At 45.6% G+C, this 17,931-nt stretch overlaps 1 protein-coding gene across 2 annotated transcripts in view; it reads left to right on the top strand.

Moving 5' to 3' along the window:
* The window catches only part of SCAP (SREBF chaperone), a 56,988-nt gene that overhangs the window by 22,652 nt on the left and 16,405 nt on the right, over positions 1–17,931 (top strand). For both annotated transcript variants that reach the window (XM_049777314.1, XM_049777313.1), the window contains one exon: positions 1,944–2,163. In XM_049777314.1, the coding sequence (XP_049633271.1) occupies positions 2,042–2,163 (122 nt within the window). In that variant the 5' untranslated portion in view covers positions 1,944–2,041. The remainder of the gene's footprint in view (positions 1–1,943; positions 2,164–17,931) is intronic.

The following is a 17,931-nucleotide window of genomic DNA, read 5'->3' as shown; positions in this document are numbered from 1 at the left end:
TGGAAGGAGTGGCGGCCATTTCTTGTGAATTGACTTGTAAGACTCCTTGTGCTTCTTGTTCTAGTCTTGACACTTTGTAGGAGTTCTCCTTTTGGTCTAAGTCTTCATCACTGATTCTAATCAAGCCAAAAGCAGATAGCTTCCCCAAGCTGCAGACTAAGGAAAACAGCAATTTGGAACAGAATGAATTTAAACTTGGATTCCGTTGGCAGTCGCAGGAAAGGAATTCTGGATTCTTGAAGGCCGGCATGGGCCACAAAATGTTGTACATTTTGTTGTACCCGCGGGCTGCGAGTTTGAGACCCCTGCTGTAGGGAGAGGTATTTTCCCTGAACCAAACTAGGCTTTTGTTACTAAAGAAGAGGACAGCTGTTGAAAAGTAAGTGTGTGTGTGATTCTTTGTCCTCAGAAAAGTGTGTGTGTGTCTGTCTGTCTGTCTGTCTGTATGTGTATATAGGAATCTTTGTCTTTGTCGTGTGTGTGTATCTTTGTCCTCATCTTTGTCGTGTGTGTGTGTGTGTGTGTGTGTGTGTGTGTGTGTGTGTGTGTATCTTTGTCCTCAGATGTTCAGGAACAACTGCTGGACCAGGACCAAACACTTTCACCTAAGACAGCTGCCAGAGCACATTTTTTTTTTTTTTCCGGTTTTTGGGCCACACCTGGTGGTGCTCAGGGGTTACTCCTGGCTGTCTGCTCAGAAATAGCTCCTGGCAGGCACGGGGACATATGGGACACCGGGATTCGAACCATCCACCTTTGGTCTTGGATCGGCTGCTTACAAGGCAAACACCGCTGTGCTATCTCTCCGGGCCCAGCCAGAGCACATTTTGACTTGACTTTTTTTTTTTTTTTTTTTTTTTGGTTTTTGGGCCACACCCTGTGACGCTCAGGGGTTACTCCTGGCTATGCGCTCAGAAGTTGCTCCTGGCTTCTTGGGGGACCATATGGGACGCCGGGGGATCGAACCGCAGTCCGTCCTAGGCTAGTGCAGGCAAGGCAGGCACCTTACCTCCAGTGCCACCGCCCGGCCCTTGACTTTTATTTTATCTCTGCAGCCTGAGTTTTTGGGTGTGTTTAGGCTGAGAGATTGACCCCACTAAGCACACTTTAGAAAGAGCAAAAAACACAAAGATTTCAACAGAGCAGAGAAACGTTCATTGCATAGAAAGGAGGAAAGCATGAATAAATTATTCTCAGAAATTGGGGCCGGAGAGATAGCATGGAGGTAAGGTGTTTGCCTTCCTTGCAGAAGGATGGTGGTTCAAATCCTGGCATCCCATATGGTCCTCTGAGCCTGCCAGGAGCGATTTCTGAGCATAGAGCTAGGAGTAACCCTTGAGTGCTGCCTGGTGTGACCCAAAAAACAAAAAAATTATTCTCAGAAATAGAGCGAAAACCCATTGGGCAGAGAGCTGAAGGTGATGTCCACTACTCAAGGCTTCTGTTTGGAGCCACATGTAAGAAAAATGCCTTTTAGAAATAGTTCAGAAGTCCAGAATGATGGCGCAGCAGTAGGGCGTTTGCCTTGCATGCGGCCGACCCAGGACCTCGGTTTGATATCCTGGCATCCCATATGGTCCCCCAAGCCAGGAGCAATTTTTGAGCGCATAGCCAGGAATAATCCCTTAGTGTCACCGGTTATGGCCCAGAAAATAATTTAAAAAAGAAAAGAAGAAGAAATAGTTCAGAAGAAAGAGGGTTGAACGTTTATTACCCAACCAGGGGAGCAGTTTGTTGATATATTTGATTCAATTGATTTCTAGCTGCCCCATCACTAGAGCAGGCTGAGATCGTGGGGGCGCAAATGTTAGAATTGATGGATCCAAAGCTTGCATGTAGGGTTCCTGAAATACTTCCCATTCCATACCACTGCCATCCTCCTCCCCAACATAGGATACAGAGTTCAGCACTCTTATTAATTGGCTTTTCTTCCTTCTTGCCAGGTACCTGCAGATGGTGCCCATTGACAGTGCTGTCCAGCGTGTGCCAGGCTGATCCATGGTCACTTTCCGGGATGGCAGCAAGGTGACTTCAGCTGAGGATGACCCTGACTGAAAGGCTGCGGGAGAAGATATCTCAGGCCTTCTATAACCATGGGCTGCTGTGTGCTTCCTACCCCATCCCCATCATCCTCTTCACAGGGCTTTGCATCTTAGCCTGCTGGTATGTGTCTTGGTTGTCCCGGGAGCTGATGGACCAGTGGACTTTCTGGCTGAATGCTCATTAGTGCTTAACCCGTGAATGCTGTTTTGTTTGGTTTGGTGCCACAGCAATGCTGCTCAAGGGTTAGGCAATTGCCGCAAATATAAACACATACACATATAAATACACACGCACACTGTTTGGTTTGATGCTACAGCAACAGTGCTCAGGGGCTAAGCAAGCACACACACACCTTCCTTTGTACTATGGCACACACACGCCTTTTGTACACACTCACACACATACCTTTTGTATTATGGCTCCTGCACACACACACACACACACACACACACACACACACACACACACACACACACACCCCTTTTGTACTATGGCTCCTGCACACACACACACAGACACACACAGACACACACACCCCTTTTGTACTATGGCTCCTGCCCCTGTGTGTTAGGCTCCACATCCTGAGGAGGGAGGGCGGGAGAGGGAGAGGTAAAAATACAAAAAAGCCAGGGGTGATCTTTGTTTTGGGTGAAAATATCTTTTAAGTTGTAAACCAACACCTGTGTATGCTGTTGACACAGTGAGCTGTGGACTTACTGGAGCTGCCGACTGGAGAGCTCTAGTCCTGAGGTTTTGAGCCATGCATGAACCCTGAAACAGTTTAGGCCGGCCCTGAGTGATTTTGCAGATTTGTTCATGTTTCTGGTAACAGATCAGAATAGGATGTAGACACTTCTAGTGAACACAAGGTAATGGAATGGCGTGTTCCTTGAGTGTGCACAGTCCTTTGGACTTACTCTGGCAGGTTGGCCCTAGGGTTCGGTTCTTTTCTCTCTAGTCACTCTCAGGAGTTCATTTGGGGCCACTTTCTGAGCTCCTCTTGGTGCCTGGACCTGCTGTCCCCACCATGGACTCTGATGAGAGTTATAGCACCTTTTGTCCAGGTCTGTCATTCTTCCACAGGACCTCACACTATGTCTTTTTTTTTTTTTTTTTTTTTGTGGTTTTTGGGTCACACCCGGCAGTGCTCAGGGGTTACTCCTGGCTCCATGCTCAGAAATTGCTCCTGGCAGGCACGGGGGACCATATGGGATGCTGGGATTCGAACCGATGACCTCTTGCATGAAAGGCAAACGCCTTACCTCCATGCTATCTCTCCAGCCCACACTATGTCTTTCTTAAAAATTTCTCTTAAGCTCTCTCTTAGCTAAAAGTTTAGCAGCATATTGAAACATTTTTCGGGATATACTCGGCGTATAAGACGACCCCCGGTTTTCGGTTGACTTTTTTTTTTTTTGTTTCAAAAGTCATCATATGGGGCTGGAGAGAGAGTATGGAAATAAGGCGTTTGCCTTTCATGCAGAAGGTTCAAATCCCGGCATCCCATATGGTCCCCCGAGCCTGCCAGGAGCGATTTCTGAGCCAGGATGTGTGACCCAAAAACCAAAAAAAAAGTCGTCATATATGCCGGAAAATACGGTATGTTCGTGTGTTGGGGAGGGTTCTTTTGGTATGAAGACTTTATAAACACTACGCAGGGGTTAAGGTATTTAACACAGTCCCTGCATGCAACCAACTCAGATTACACAGTCCAGCATCACCTATGGTTCCCTGAGCACTGTTAGGAGTGACTCAGAGTCAGAAGTAGACCCTGAGCATCTCTGAGTATGGTCCAAAAATGAAAGAACTATGGACTGGCTAAGGTGTCTCTCAGGTAAAGGGGATACTTCTTTGAATCAGTGTGAATTATAGAAGCAAGATTGGCTGAGTAAGAAGCTGAAGTGATAGTTACAGGGGATGGAGAGAGTACAATAGGTAAAGTCACTTTCCTTGCATGTAGCTGACCTGGGTTTGATCCCTAGAATCCATATGGTCCCACTGTCTCACCCTCTGACCCCCCCACCCGTGAAAGTGATATTAATGTGATATTAATGATTAATGATATTAATCATTTAAGTACCAGAACGGGTCATTTGCTGTCTTTCATCCCACAGGGACTCTGCCCGAACTTCACTCTTGAGAAGGAGGTGGGTGGTGCTTGGGGTAGGATTAGAGAGGTAGGAAGGAAAGGATGACTAATCTTCATTGGCCACCAACTTTGTGGATCCTTTTTTTTTTTTACCTTCTATTTGGTCACCTAACTTCTTTAGAGGTGGTTGTTATTCGCTGCTCTCTTCTTTATTTTTAAGAGGGGGCATACCTGGTGTGTTTTGGCCACCAAGGCCACACTTGGAAGTTCTCAGGGACTCTATGGAACCTTGCACATTCTGCCACTTGAGCTGTATCCTCAACCCCTTAGTTCCTTGAAAGATGTGTAGAGTGAGTGTATTTAGCAGAGCTAGTAAATGGCCAGTGCTAGAAGTGCAGATAAAAAGATCTTTTTTCCTCTTCTTCATGCTGAAGTGAACTTTTTCAAAGAACACTGTTGCATTCACTTTCACTAGTTGCTGATACATTCACTTCAGTTTTGCTTTTTGGACAAAAAAGCCTGAGAAAGAGGGTCCTGCTGCAGTAAGGCCAGAAAAGGGCCAGGCAGACAGAACAGAGAGGCCTTTTGAGAGGCAGTGGCCTGACCTCTGTAGCAAGAAGTTGAGGGGAGAGCATAAAAATTTGATCCTGTTTCCATTGCAACAAAGGCGGCTGTTCCCCATGCTAGACATTATCCCAGAGCAATGACGCCTTTTGAAAAAACCAATAGTCTTGGCCCAGGACAGATAGTATTATGGCAGATGTGACCTAATCTTGAAAAAGAGGGAGACAGTACTGTAGAGGCTTCCTGGGAGCTGGCCACGTCACCTGAGCCGAACCCTGCAGGAAGCATATGGGTTGACATCTCCCTCACTTTCTTTCCTGCTTCTGGTAGTGATCAGTCAGTACATCTAAGGAGGATAAGATAGCTCCTCTCAGAGAATGTGGTTTCCATGGTTCCCATCCCCCAGTGGCACTGTCACACTGTCATTTTTTCTATCCTGGATATTATTCTTTTGATTTTAGTTTTGTTTTGCCTTTACCCAACAGTGCACAGGGGTTACTTTTGGCCTTGCACTCAGGAATTGATCCTGGCATTGCTCAGGGATCACATTGGATGCTGCGATTGAACCTGGTTGGCCACATGCAAAGCAAGCACTCAGTTGTGATTGTTTCTATTGGGCAGGTGCCTCTGTGTGTGTGTGTATCCCGTATGGTCCTTACAGTAGTAATTTTGTGTGTGTGTGTGTGTGTGTGTGTGTGTGTGTGTGTGTGTGTAAGAAAAACCAGCTTGCAGTATATCACAGACTTAGTACTACATCCTTACTTTTCCAGACCACCATCTCTGTTATGTGATCTTTTAAAAGACATTATTTTTCAGTCTGGTTTTCTTGGCCCCACTTCTAGTGGTGCTCACGGCTTACTTCTGGCTTTGTGATCAGAGATCAATCTTGTCAGTACTATGGGGTTCATATACAGTGTTGGGGACCAAAACCAAGGTCAGCTGTGTATGTGGCAAATGCCTTAACTTCTATACTGTCTCTCTGGCCCCTAAACAAGTTTTTTTTTTTTTGGGGGGGGTGTTGTTTTTGGGTTACACCTGGCAGTGCTCAGGGTCTACTCCTGGCTCTATGCTCAGAAATCACTCTTGGTAGGCTTGGGGGACCATGGGGGATGCCGGGATTCAAACCACTGTCTTTCTGCATGCAAGGCAAACACCTCACCTCCATGCTATTTCTTCGGCCCCAAGTTGTTTTATTTTTTATTTTTATTTTTTAATTTTTTTTTTTTTTTTTTTTTTGGTTTTTGGGCCACACCCGGCAATGCTCAGGGGTTACTCCTGGCTGTCTGCTCAGAAATAGCTCCTGGCAGGCACGGGGGACCATATGGGACACCGGGATTCGAACCAACCATCTTTGGTCCTGGATCGGCTGCTTGCAAGGCAAACACTGCTGTGCTATCTCTCCGGGCCCGAAGTTGTTTTATTTTTTAAGAGCAGACTGTGTGTTACATACAGGAGGACTGGGATCAATTCCCCAGAACTTCATGGTGCCCCTTCCACTACCTCCAGCACTGCCGAAAATGACTTCAAGTACTGTTACACTAAGCCCTGAGCCCTGCTGTGTAAAACCCTAAAACAAAACAATTTTTAGAAAGAAAAAAAAAATTGGGGCAAGGAGTCACACCCAGTGGTACTTGGGGGACCAAGTTGTGCCAAGGTTTCAGGGTTCCAGAGTGTGTGTGTGTGTGTGTGTGTGTGTGTGTGTGTGTGTGAGAGAGAGAGATGTACTTGGGGGACCAAGTTGTGCCAAGGTTTCAGGGTTCCAGTGTGTGTGTGTGATGTACTTGGGGGACCAAGTTGTGCCAAGGTTTCAGGGTTCCAGTGTGTGTGTGTGTGTGTGTGTGTGTGTGTGTGTGTGTGTGTGTGTGTGTGTGTGTGTGTGTGCCAAGGTTTCAGGGTTCCTGTGTGTGTGTGTGTGTGTGTGTGTGTGTGTGTGTGTGTGTGTGATGTTGCAACTGAACCCAGAGCTTCACTCACGCAGGGAAAGTATCTTCTGCTAAAGTACATTCTGTCCTTATTCTGTGATCTTGAGTTTTGTGGGATGGGGTAGGGGCCCAGTAGGCAGTGGTCAGGAAACCTTGTAGTATTTGCATTTGAGCCCAAAACTCATGCAAATTTCCTTGTGTTCCAGCCCTTTGAACTGTCTAGATCTAGGACAGATTTAAAGGGTAAATGAAATGTGTCAATCTCCAAAGATGATACAAGTTCTCTCCTAGAATCTGCAGGTTCTGGGATTTTATTGTAGCAAACTAGAACTAGTAGAGCTAGGATGGACCTTGTTATCTTCTTTGCTATTTTACCTCTTCCCCTTCTGACAAATTGCTAACAGATAAAACAGTCACTTGGTCATTTGGGCTGGAGAGATAGTATGGAGGGAAGGCTTTTGTTTGCCTTGCATGCAGAGGGATGGTGGTTTGAATACCAAGAAAAAAAGAAAAAAAACAAAACCAGGGTCTTGAGGGGCTGGAGCCACAGCAAAGCAGGTAGGGTGCTTGCCTTGCATGTGGTCAGCCCAGATTCAATGCCCTTTAACCCATTTAGTCCCCTGAGCACAGAACCAGCAGTAAGCCCCTAACTTACTGAGCACCACCAGATATGGCCCAGAAAGCAGAGTTTAGCAGACGGCATTATTAGTACCCGGTTCCATGTAATCGCTTACCTATGATTGTTCTGGGACTGAGAGATTTGTTTAGCCTGACCCCAAGGACTCTTCCATTTACTCGCCTTGCTCTCCACTAACAGCCACCTGAGCTGCAGACCCCACTCATCACTGCTGCCTCTCTACCAGAGGCACTGACTCCCCTGGGAAGTCTGATGAAACTTGTAGCAAGTCTGCACTGTGACAAAAGCTGCCTCTTCCCATTTCCAACAGGTTAGGCCTCCAGGACTGAAGCCCAGTAACAAGGCCAAGGGCGCTAAGGCCCTGGAGCGGCCCTGGGAATTGATGGGTGCTGGAGGGGTAAAGGAAAAGGACCTGGGTTGACTGCTGGGGATATGGCTCAGTGGTAAAACACATGCTTTAGACCTGTGAATTTCTAGGTCTGTTCCTGGAGTGGAAATAAATACATTTAAAATTACATCTACTTAAAATTTTATATATAATCCTGGAGCAACAGTACAGTGGCTAAGGCCACTGTAAATGTGGTCAACCCAGGTTTGATTCCGGGCACCCTATATGGTCACCCAAAACCCACTGGGAATAATCCCTGAGTGTAGAACCAGGAGTAAGCCCACTGGCTGTGACCCAGAAATCAACAAAATAAATAATTCAGGTGTGATCCCAGGTGTGACCCACTGCTCTCCAAACCCTCCCCTCAAAGTTTCCTATCCTTGGTCTTCACAACAAGGAAAGTTATGGGGAATGAAAAAAAAAAAAGTTCTGATGTAGAAACTATTCTTAGCTTTACTCACAAAAAGGGCTGTGGGTTCCACTTTGTAAGGCCCTAACTAGTCTGTCTCCTCAACAATGGACAAGGCCAACTGCTGGGTGCCCTCAGGTCCCAGCAATTGTGGCTAGTCTCCCTCAGGCAGCTGCAGAAGACGCTCAGCTGTGATGCAAGTGGTGACAATCAATTGGCAGTTGAAATTTGAGCCTGCACACCTGGAAATCAGGTCAGAAGGGAGCTGAGGAGGCACCCTCAGCCTCTGGGGATGTGTTGGTTGGCTCCTTGCGGGGAGCCAGCTCCACAGGCTGGATAACAGAAAGGTGTGTTGGCCTGGGGGTGGGGTGGAGTGGGAAGGAGATTTGAGTTCTATTTCCCTAATTAGGAGACTCGGAAGTGATTTCAGGCTAGAAACTGAGTCCTGCCAAGGGAGGGATTTAATAGCCCACCCTCCAAATGAGATTTGCTAAGGTTAAGTGGAAAGTGCTGGAGCTAAGATGTGGTTGAGGCTGGGGTATATTCTGGAGAAGGAGCCTTCAGACATTTCTGAAGGGCCATTAAGCAGCTGCAGAGAAAGTGGAGTCCAGATCAAAGTGCTCAGAAATTCAGCTCTCAGGGTGGGTCAGGGACCTGAAAGGCAAGGCAGGCAGATTTGGAGCCCTGGTTCCTTTTCCTCTGTTCTTTCTTTTTTTTTTTTTTTTTTTTTTTTTTTTTTGGTTTTTGGGCCACACCCTGTGATGCTCAGGGGTTACTCCTGGCTATGCGCTCAGAAGTTGCTCCTGGCTTCTTGGGGGACCATATGGGACGCCGGGGGATCGAACCGAGGTCCGTCCTAGGCTAGCGCAGGCAAGGCAGGCACCGTACCTCCAGCGCCACCGCCCGGCCCTCCAGCGCCACCGCCCGGCCCTCTTTTCCTCTGTTCTTGAAAGATCTGGGCAGGCAAAGATAAAATCTGTCCTGGAAACAAGGTGTGCAGAAGCAGTCAGAGGATGACAGTGGAATCATTTTTTGTTTTGTAGTACTATTCTCCCCACTCCCCCAGCGACATTTGACAGTGCTCAGGGCTTACTCCTGGCACTGCGCTCAAGGATAACTCCAAATGGAGTTTAAAGGAGCCATATTGGTGCTGGGGACTAAACCTTTGTTATTTGCCTTCAAAGCAAGTACTTGAACCCCTGTGCTATTTCCCCACCCCCAGTAGCTTTTTTACTGATCTTGGAAAAGTAAATATTGGTCTGATACACTCATTCTGCGCTTTCCTTTTGGTCTAGAATTTGGTGGCCACAGATAGTATTTAATTCTTTTTTTTTTTTTTTTTTTTTTTTTTTTTTTTGTGGTTTTTGGGTCACACCCGGCAGTGCTCAGGGGTTATTCCTGGCTCCAGGCTCAGAAGTTGCTCCTGGCAGGCACGGGAGGACCATATATGGGACGCCGGGATTCGAACCGATGACCTCCTGCATGAGAGGCAAACGCCTTACCTCCATGCTATCTCTCCGGCCCCAGTATTTAATTCTTTACATTTTGTGTATTTGTAGTCTCTTTCTTCGTGGTTTTCTTTTTCCTTTACAGGAAGAGCTATATAGTTGGGCTTGGTTTGATTTTGTGTCACGCAACAGCTGTCACATTCAGGAGCTAATCTTGGTGTGGTGTTGGGGCACTGCTCCTGGCAATGCCTCAGGGATCATTCATTGCCAGGATCATACCTGGGCTGCCTGCATGGAAAGCATATGCCCCAGTTACCTCCTTCATTCATAGTTTTTATTTTTATTTTATTTATTTATTTTCACTCATAGTTTTTAAACAAAACAGAACTGTAATACCGGCCCAGAGCACTAGTACAGCGAGTAAGTTGCTTGCCTTGCACGTGGCCTACCTGGATTTGATCCCTGGCATCCCACATGCCATGCCAAGAGTAAGCCTTGAGCCAGAGCCAGGAGCAAGCCCTGAGCACCAATGGGTGTGGCTCCAAAACAAACAACAACAACAACAATAAAAAAGAAATGTAGTAATAGGAGATGATAGACTGATAGTAAGAACTCAAACATAGGTACCAGACTGCCTGTGTTTGTGGACTGGTTCTGTCAATTGTTCTTTGTTGGTTTTATATGAGGCATGAATGAGCAAATCCGCTGAAGCGGAAGCCTCATGGCCTAATCCCAGGGAAAAGAGCAGACACACCGACACAGGAAACAATCCACACAGAGTTATGGAGATATAAAAAAAGATTCAGGGACTTCCACTGTAAACCTTCTGCTCACTAGCCCTAAGGCCAGCAAGCAGAACGTTCAGTTGTAGAAAACAGAAACTATGAGCAATTTTTCCTTGAGACCAGGGGCCCTTTCTTGGGTGGTCTAAGGCATCAATCCAAAAGGTGCTTCAATCCAGTGAGTGACAAGTGTATCCTGAATAGGATGGAAACCCACACCCAACGTCTACCATGGGTGCTTGGCACATAGTAGGTTCTCAGTGGGGGTTAGAAACTCATCCCCAGGGCCCGGAGAGATAGCACAGCGGCATTTGCCTTGCAAGCAGCCGATCCAGGACCAAAGGTGGTTGGTTCGAATCCCGGTGTCCCATATGGTCCCCCGTGCCTGCCAGGAGCTATTTCTGAGCAGACAGCCAGGAGTAACCTCTGAGCATCGCCGGGTGTGGCCCAAAAACCAAAAAAAAAAGAAAGAAAGAAACTCATCCCCAGTTTCGATAGATATTGCCAGGGCCTCTGTCAGCGTGAGGAGCCATATGGGGATGGATGGGGCACTTTTTTGTTGTTTGATTTTTGAGTAAAAACTGCAGTGCTTGGGACATACTCCTTCCTGGTTCTGTGCTCAGAAAGCATTCCTGGCAGGGTTCAGGTAACCACAGAAGTACCTGGAATTGAACCCAGGTTGACAGTGGGCAAAGCAAACGCTGTACTATTGCACTGATTCCCAGGTTGCCAGCTCATAGCAGGGAATGCTTCAATCCAGACTGGGTTGGATAAAGGAGAAAGACCTCTATGCAAGTGATGCTATAAGTCAGGGGTCTTCAAACTCCTTAAACAGGAGCCCACTTCACTATCCCTCAGACTGTTGGTGGGCTGGGCTATATATTTTTTGTGTTTGGCTCACACCTGGCAGCACTCAGGGGCTCCTCCTGGCTCTATGCTCAGAAATCGCTCCTTGCAGGCTTGGGGGACTATATGGGATGCCGGGATTCAAACCACCGTCGTTTTGCATACAAGGCAAACGCCCTACCTTCATATGTCTCTCCGGCCCCAAACTATAGTTTAAAAAAAAAAAGCAACTAAGAATACATTCCTTTGCACACCGCACATATCTTACTTTGAAGTAAAACAAAATGGAACAAGTACAGTATTTAAAATAAAGAACAAGTGAAGTTAAATCAACAAACCAATCAGTATTTCAGTGGGAACTGGTGGCCTGCTTTTGTCGGGTCTTCGTTGGAGGACCCCTGCCCAAGGCTGAGAAGAGTCAGAGAGTGTGAACACATCCCACAAATGCGTACTGTGGGCCCGGGACGAGTCAACTGGACAGGCAGGACAGGCAGCTGTAGCAAAAACACCCGGCAGTCTGCAGTATTTTGGGACCCCTGCTATTAATGGTCCCCTCTAAGCTGAGAGGTCCTTAGTACAAGACAAAGAAAAAAGAAGTGATTATGCAGAGAGTGGTTCAGCAGAGCAAGGGAGCTAGCTATGTGTAGCTTCAGGACAAGGTTGCAGACTGTGGTACTTGGCATTTCAAAGCAAATGGATCTCTTTTTGTTTGTTTTTTTGTTTTTTGGCTCTTTGGTTTTTTGGGCCATACCCGGTGATTTGAAAGGGAAAGGGGAAGGGAAAGGGGAAGGGAAAGGGGAAGGGAAAGGAGTAGAAGGATAGCACAGAGGTTAAAAGTGCTTCTCTTGCATTGTTGCTACCTGAGGCACTGAATATGGTCCCCCAGCACTTCCAGGAGACACACTTTCTGAGCACTATGCTGGGAATAGTCCCCGAGCACCATAGTGGTGGCCCAAAAATCAAAGGAGGAGACTATGGAAAGAATCACTAATAAAAGATAACATGTCGGGGCCGGAGAGATAGCATGGAGGTAAGGCATTTGCCTTTCATGCAGAAGGTCATCGGTTTGAATCCCGGCGTCCCATATGGTCCCCCGTGCCTGCCAGGAGCAATTTCTGAGCATGGAGCCAGGAGTAAACCCTGAGCACTGCGGGTGTGACCCAAAAACCACAAAAAAAAAAAAGATAACATGTCATAAAGATAGCCATATAAACCATACACACAAGCCAGTACTATGGTTTGTAACAATTATTTGTCTATGATTAAAAAGGAAAAAGTTAGAACTAATTTTTTTTTTTTTTGGTTTTGGTTTTTGGGTCACACCCGGCAGCGCTCAGGGGTTACTCCTGGCTCTATGCTCAGAAATCACTCCTGGTGGGCTCGGGGGACCATATGGGATGCCAGGATTCGAACCACCATCCTTCTGCATACAAGGCAAATGCCCTACCTCCATGCTATCTCTCCGGCCCTAGAACTAATTTTTAATATGTGTTACTGGACATGTATAGCCTATAGTCTGTTTTATTAAATAAAAATGCAAAGGGGAAAGACAAATATCTGAAACAGTGTTTGTATGCTATATAAGTTAGGCTCCTCAGGATAATTTCAGGTTTCTGATTTTGAGTTCAGTCTCCTTTATTCTGCTCGTTCAAATCTTCTCTGAACTCTATAGCACTACTAATCAGTCCAGGTTGTTACAAATTGTGAATGATCATTGTAGTCCTCAGGTTAACTACTAAAACACTTAAAATGCAAAGAGAAGGGTCTGAGATATTGGCATGCATTTCTTGTGTGAGACCTGGGTTGGATCCCCAGCACCACAAAAGAAATAAGTAAAATAGACAGAAGGGAATCAAAGTAGGCATGCTACAAAAACTCTGAACCAAATTTGAGGGAGAAAAAACAATGAAAGAAACTGAGAAATTAAAATTATGTAAACCATATAGAAAATAACTGATAACATAAGTAAATTGCTCCATATAAGTCATCATGTGAAATTTAAGTGCATTATAACTCTTTAATTAAAAGATAGAGATTGATCAGATTTGTTCATTTGTTTTTGGACCACAATCCACAGCGCTCATGTTACTCCTGTGTCTATGTTCAGAAATTGCCCCTGGCAGGCTCGGGGACCAAATGGGATGCTGGGAGTCGAACAGGGTTCCTCCTGGTTGGCTGTATTCAAGGCAGTCACTGTAGAGCTGTGCTATCTCTTCAGGCCTAGATTGATAAGATTTTAAAAAGACAGAATCCATATGTATGCTGTTTGTGGGACATTTAGACACACTGTGAAGGCTGGTGTACAGGACATAGTACAGCACTTAGGACACATGCCTTGTATGCACCCAGGGTTCAGTTACCCACAGCACTGAGAGATGTGGCACTGGGGGCCCCAGCATTGCTGGGTTGACAGCACACCTGGCACCTCAGTTCCAAACAATAAGCCTTCAATTATCAGCCTGATTGAGAATAGCCTCTGGTGCCTTCTGAGCACGGCTTGGGAACCTACCCAAAACTTGGCATGCAAAGCCATAGACTATAAAAAGAAGAAGAAGGAAATTGCATGGTAGAGAGCAAATGAAAGAGTGCTAGTTATTAGATAACTCGAAGGTTATGAGTGCCTTGGCCTTCAGCAACCACAAAGGATATTGATAGTGCTTCAGTAGAGCAAAGAAATAACAATTAGAAACATATACATTCTACAACAAGCCCTAATCTGAAGCAAGAATTGGGTAGGGTTGAAGTAAGAAACAGACAAGTCTACAGTAATAGCTGGAGACTTTGGTACCCAACTGTCATGTCAGTAAAGGGCAGGACAACCAGACAAGACCAGTAAGGAAGGTGCCGGGGAGATAGCATGGAGGTAAGGCATTTGCCTTTCATGCAGAAGGTTGGTGATTCAAATCCCAGCATCCCATAGGGTCCCCTGAGCCTGCCAGGAGCGATTTCTGAGTAACCCCTGAGCACTGCCAGTGTGACTCAAAAAAACAAAACAAAAACAAAACCAGTAAGAAAATACTAGGACCTGAGCAGTATTCTCTCCCAGGTAGAGCGTATTCAGACCACCACGCCCAACAGTACCCAACAGTGCAGTCCACAGCTTTCTCAGGTTGTGTGACTGAGGACACTCCAAGATGAACCCTGTGTTAGGCTGCAAACAAGTCTTCATAATTGAGGGGGTAACTTGGATGATCACTCTTGGCAGTACCTGGGGGACTTATGTGATGTTGACATTAAACTGGGCTTGATTGATTACCTGCAAGGTAAGTGCTTTAAAATCTTAGCTCTCTGGCCTGGGTCAATCATATTAAAATAATTTGGCATATCTTTTTAAAAATGAATTAGTTAAATACCATGGGTATGGGGCCGGGCGGTGGCGCTGGAGGTAAGGTGCCTGCCTTACCTGCGCTAGCCTAGGAGACGGACCGCGGTTCGATCCCCCGGCGTCCCATATGGTCCCCCAAGCCAGGAGCGACTTCTGAGCGAATAGCCAGGAGTAACCCCTGAGCGTTACCGGGTGTGGCCCAAAAACCAAAAAAAAAAAAAAAAAAAACCATGGGTATAAGGTTGTTCATAATAGACTTAGATATTTTTTCACAATTGCAAAGATGTTTTTGTTTTAGTTTTAGTTGTACAGTGTACAACACCCTTCCCCAGTGCACACCCCCACATCCCTCCCTTTTAGACAGTATGGTCTGCAAAATTGTTGCTGTATTATGCTTATCACTTTCTCTCTTTTTAGTACCCAGGTCTTGTCCAGAATGATTATTTTCAACTTGGCATATCTATTTTAATCATAGTAGAATGAAACTAAAGATCAATAACCTTTGCTGTGGGATGAAAACTGAAAAAGCAGGGCCCGAGAGATAGCACAGTGGTAGGGTGTTTGTCCTGCATGTGGCCCACCTGGGATGGACCCGGGTTTGATTCTTGGCATCCCATATGGTCCCCCAGAGCCTGCCTGGAAGACTTTTTATTATTATTATTATTATTATTATTATTATTATTATTATTATGTCTTTAACTTAAACACTGTGATAATAAATTCGATTGCAGATTTTTTTTTTTTTTTTTGGTTTTTGGTCACACCTGGTGGCTCTCAGGGGTTACTCCTGGCTCTGTGTCCAGAAATTGCACCAGGCATGCTCCAGGGACCATAAGGTATGCCAGGGATCGACCCTGGGTTGGATGTATGCAAGGCAAATGTTCTACTGCTGTGCTGTTGCTCCGGCCACCCAACAAATTTGATTGTAGTTGGGTTTCAGTCATACGAAGAACACCCCCCTTCGCCAGTGCAATATTCCCACTACCATTCCCCCAATCAGGAAGAATTTCTGAGCAAGAGCCAGGAGTAACCCTTGAGCGCTGCCGGGTGTGGCCCAAAATCCTAAAAAGAAAAAAAAGATCATAATAGTTTTATTTTTAACACTACAAGCTGGAAACAGGCCATGTTCTTCAGCATTGGAATAGACCTTTTCATACAGTAAATGGAAAAGAATGACCTATTCATATGGGGATAGAAAAGAATGACTTGTGGCTCTGTGCACCAGTATGGATTAACCTAGCCAAGATAATTGTGAAAGCAACCAGCCAAAGGGTCGGGTGGGTGCATAAGTGGAACTGGCTGATTCTCTTTCTGTGCCACTCAGAAACAGGCAAAATGAAAATAGAAGTTCCAAGAGTATGTGCAATTGAGTGAGACTGGGGAGGCAAGATTACATCCTGATTGTTTTTAATTTTGTTTTTGGGTCACACCCGGCGGTGCTCAGGGGTTACTCCTGGCTGTCTGCTCAGAAATAGCTCCTGGCAAGCTTGGGGGACCATATGGGACACCGGGATTCGAACCAACCACCTTTGGTCCTGGATCGGCTGCTTGCAAGGCAATCGCTGCTGTGCTATCTCTCTGGGCCCACATTCTGATTTTTTATAACTTGAAATAGGTAGTGGTTACATAGGTTTTGTATAATTAAAAATTTATTGAACTGTATGCTTAAGATTTGTGCATTGGGGCTGGAGAGATAGCATGGAGATAAGGCATTTGCCTTGCATGCAGAAGGACAGTGGTTCAAATCCCAGCATCCCATATGGTCCCCCAAGCTTGCCAGGAGCGATTTCCAAGTATAGAGCCAGGAGTAACCCCTGAGTGCTGCGGGTGTGACCCAAAAACAAAAAAACAAAACAAAAAAAAAAAGATTTGTGCATTGTGGGGCCGGAGTGTTAGCACAACAGGTAGAAGGGCTTTGCCTCACTTGGGGCCAACCGGGTTCAATCCCCAGCATCCCATATGGTCCCCTGAGCCTGCCAGGAGAAATTTTTGAGCATAGAGCTAGGAGTAACACATGGATGTGCCCCCTGCAAAAAAAAAAAAAAAAAAAAAGCAAACAAACAGGTTTGTGTATTGTACTATATAAATTTTTTGGTTTTTTTTCTGTATCTTTAGATCATAATCAATAATTCCCAGGGATTTTTCCTGGCTCAGGGATCACTCCTGCTAATGCTCTGGTGCTTGAGAGACCATGCAGTGTTGGGGTTAAACCCAGATCTGTCTGCAAAGCATGCACTCAGCTTATTGAGTCATTTCCTGAACCCTAAAAGTTAAATCTCAAAAAAAAAAAAATTCTAAAAGGACTGGAGTGATAGCACAGTGTTTGCCTTGCATGTGGCCAACCTGGTTTTGATCCCTGACTCTGTGCTCAGAAATTGCTCCTACCAGGCTTGGGGGACCATTTGGGGTGCCAGGGATTGAACCCGGATCTGTCCCAAGTTGGCTGCATGCAAAGCAGATACACTACCACTGTGCAATCATTTCGGGCTCACCAGGAGCAATTTCTGAGCGCAGAGCCAGGAATAACCTCTGAGCACCTCTAAACAACAAAAACAAATCTCCTAAAAGCAGCCTTGAAACAAAATCATTGGTTTGACAGCTTTTTTTTTAAGGTCAAGGTTTTTCTTAGCAGATAGTGTATCCTTTGATTTCTGTTGAGCATTGTATCAAGTTTTTAAACTTTTCCACCCTCAACCCCTTTTCACTTAAAAAATGCTAAACTGCTAGAAACAGCGTGGGTACTTTGCATGTTTGAATTTGAATTTTTTTTTTTGCATGTTTGAATTTGAATTTTGTTTTGTTTTGTTTTTATTTTGGAGGCCACACCTGCTGACTCTTAGGAATTACTTCTGGCTCTGTGCTTAGAAATCACTTTCGGCAGGATCTGGGGACCATACGGAATGTTGGGGATTGAACCAGGGTCTGCCTCAAGAAGGCAAATGCCCTAAACCTCCCCACTGTGCTATTGCTCTGGCCCCTTATTTTAATCTTAAAGAAAAAAAAAGGGGGAAGTGTATATCTGGGTGTGCTTAGGGGTTAGTCCTAGCTCTCTTCACATGGACTCCTGGCTCTGCTCTGGAAGACCATATGTGGTACAAAGGGCTGAACTGGGGCCAGCTGTGTTCAAGACAAGTTTCTTTTTTTGATCTTAATACCATCTCTCTGACTCCTGAATTAATTTTTGATATCTGTGTATTCGAAATGTTAAATTGTTGCTAGATTTCTTGCAATTCCCACAATTCCCTGTGGGGGATCACAGCTCAATTTCAATAGCTGGGGTATAAACCACTTTCTAGGGGAGTGTGCCTTGCATGTGGCCAACCCAGGTTGATTCCCTGGCATCCCATATGGTCTCCTGAGCACTGCCAGGGATGGTTCTTGAGTGCAGAGCCTGAAGAAACCCCTGAATTTGGCTGGTTGTGGCAAAATAAGAATCGAAATTTCTCACATTTGCCGTGTATTGTACACAATTTTCCAA

The sequence above is a fragment of the Suncus etruscus genome, chromosome 7, assembly GCF_024139225.1.
Source record: "Suncus etruscus isolate mSunEtr1 chromosome 7, mSunEtr1.pri.cur, whole genome shotgun sequence".
NCBI lineage: Eukaryota > Metazoa > Chordata > Mammalia > Eulipotyphla > Soricidae > Suncus > Suncus etruscus.
The sequence above is the reverse complement of the archived record's forward strand: the minus strand, read 5'-3'. Positions and strand labels throughout refer to the sequence as shown.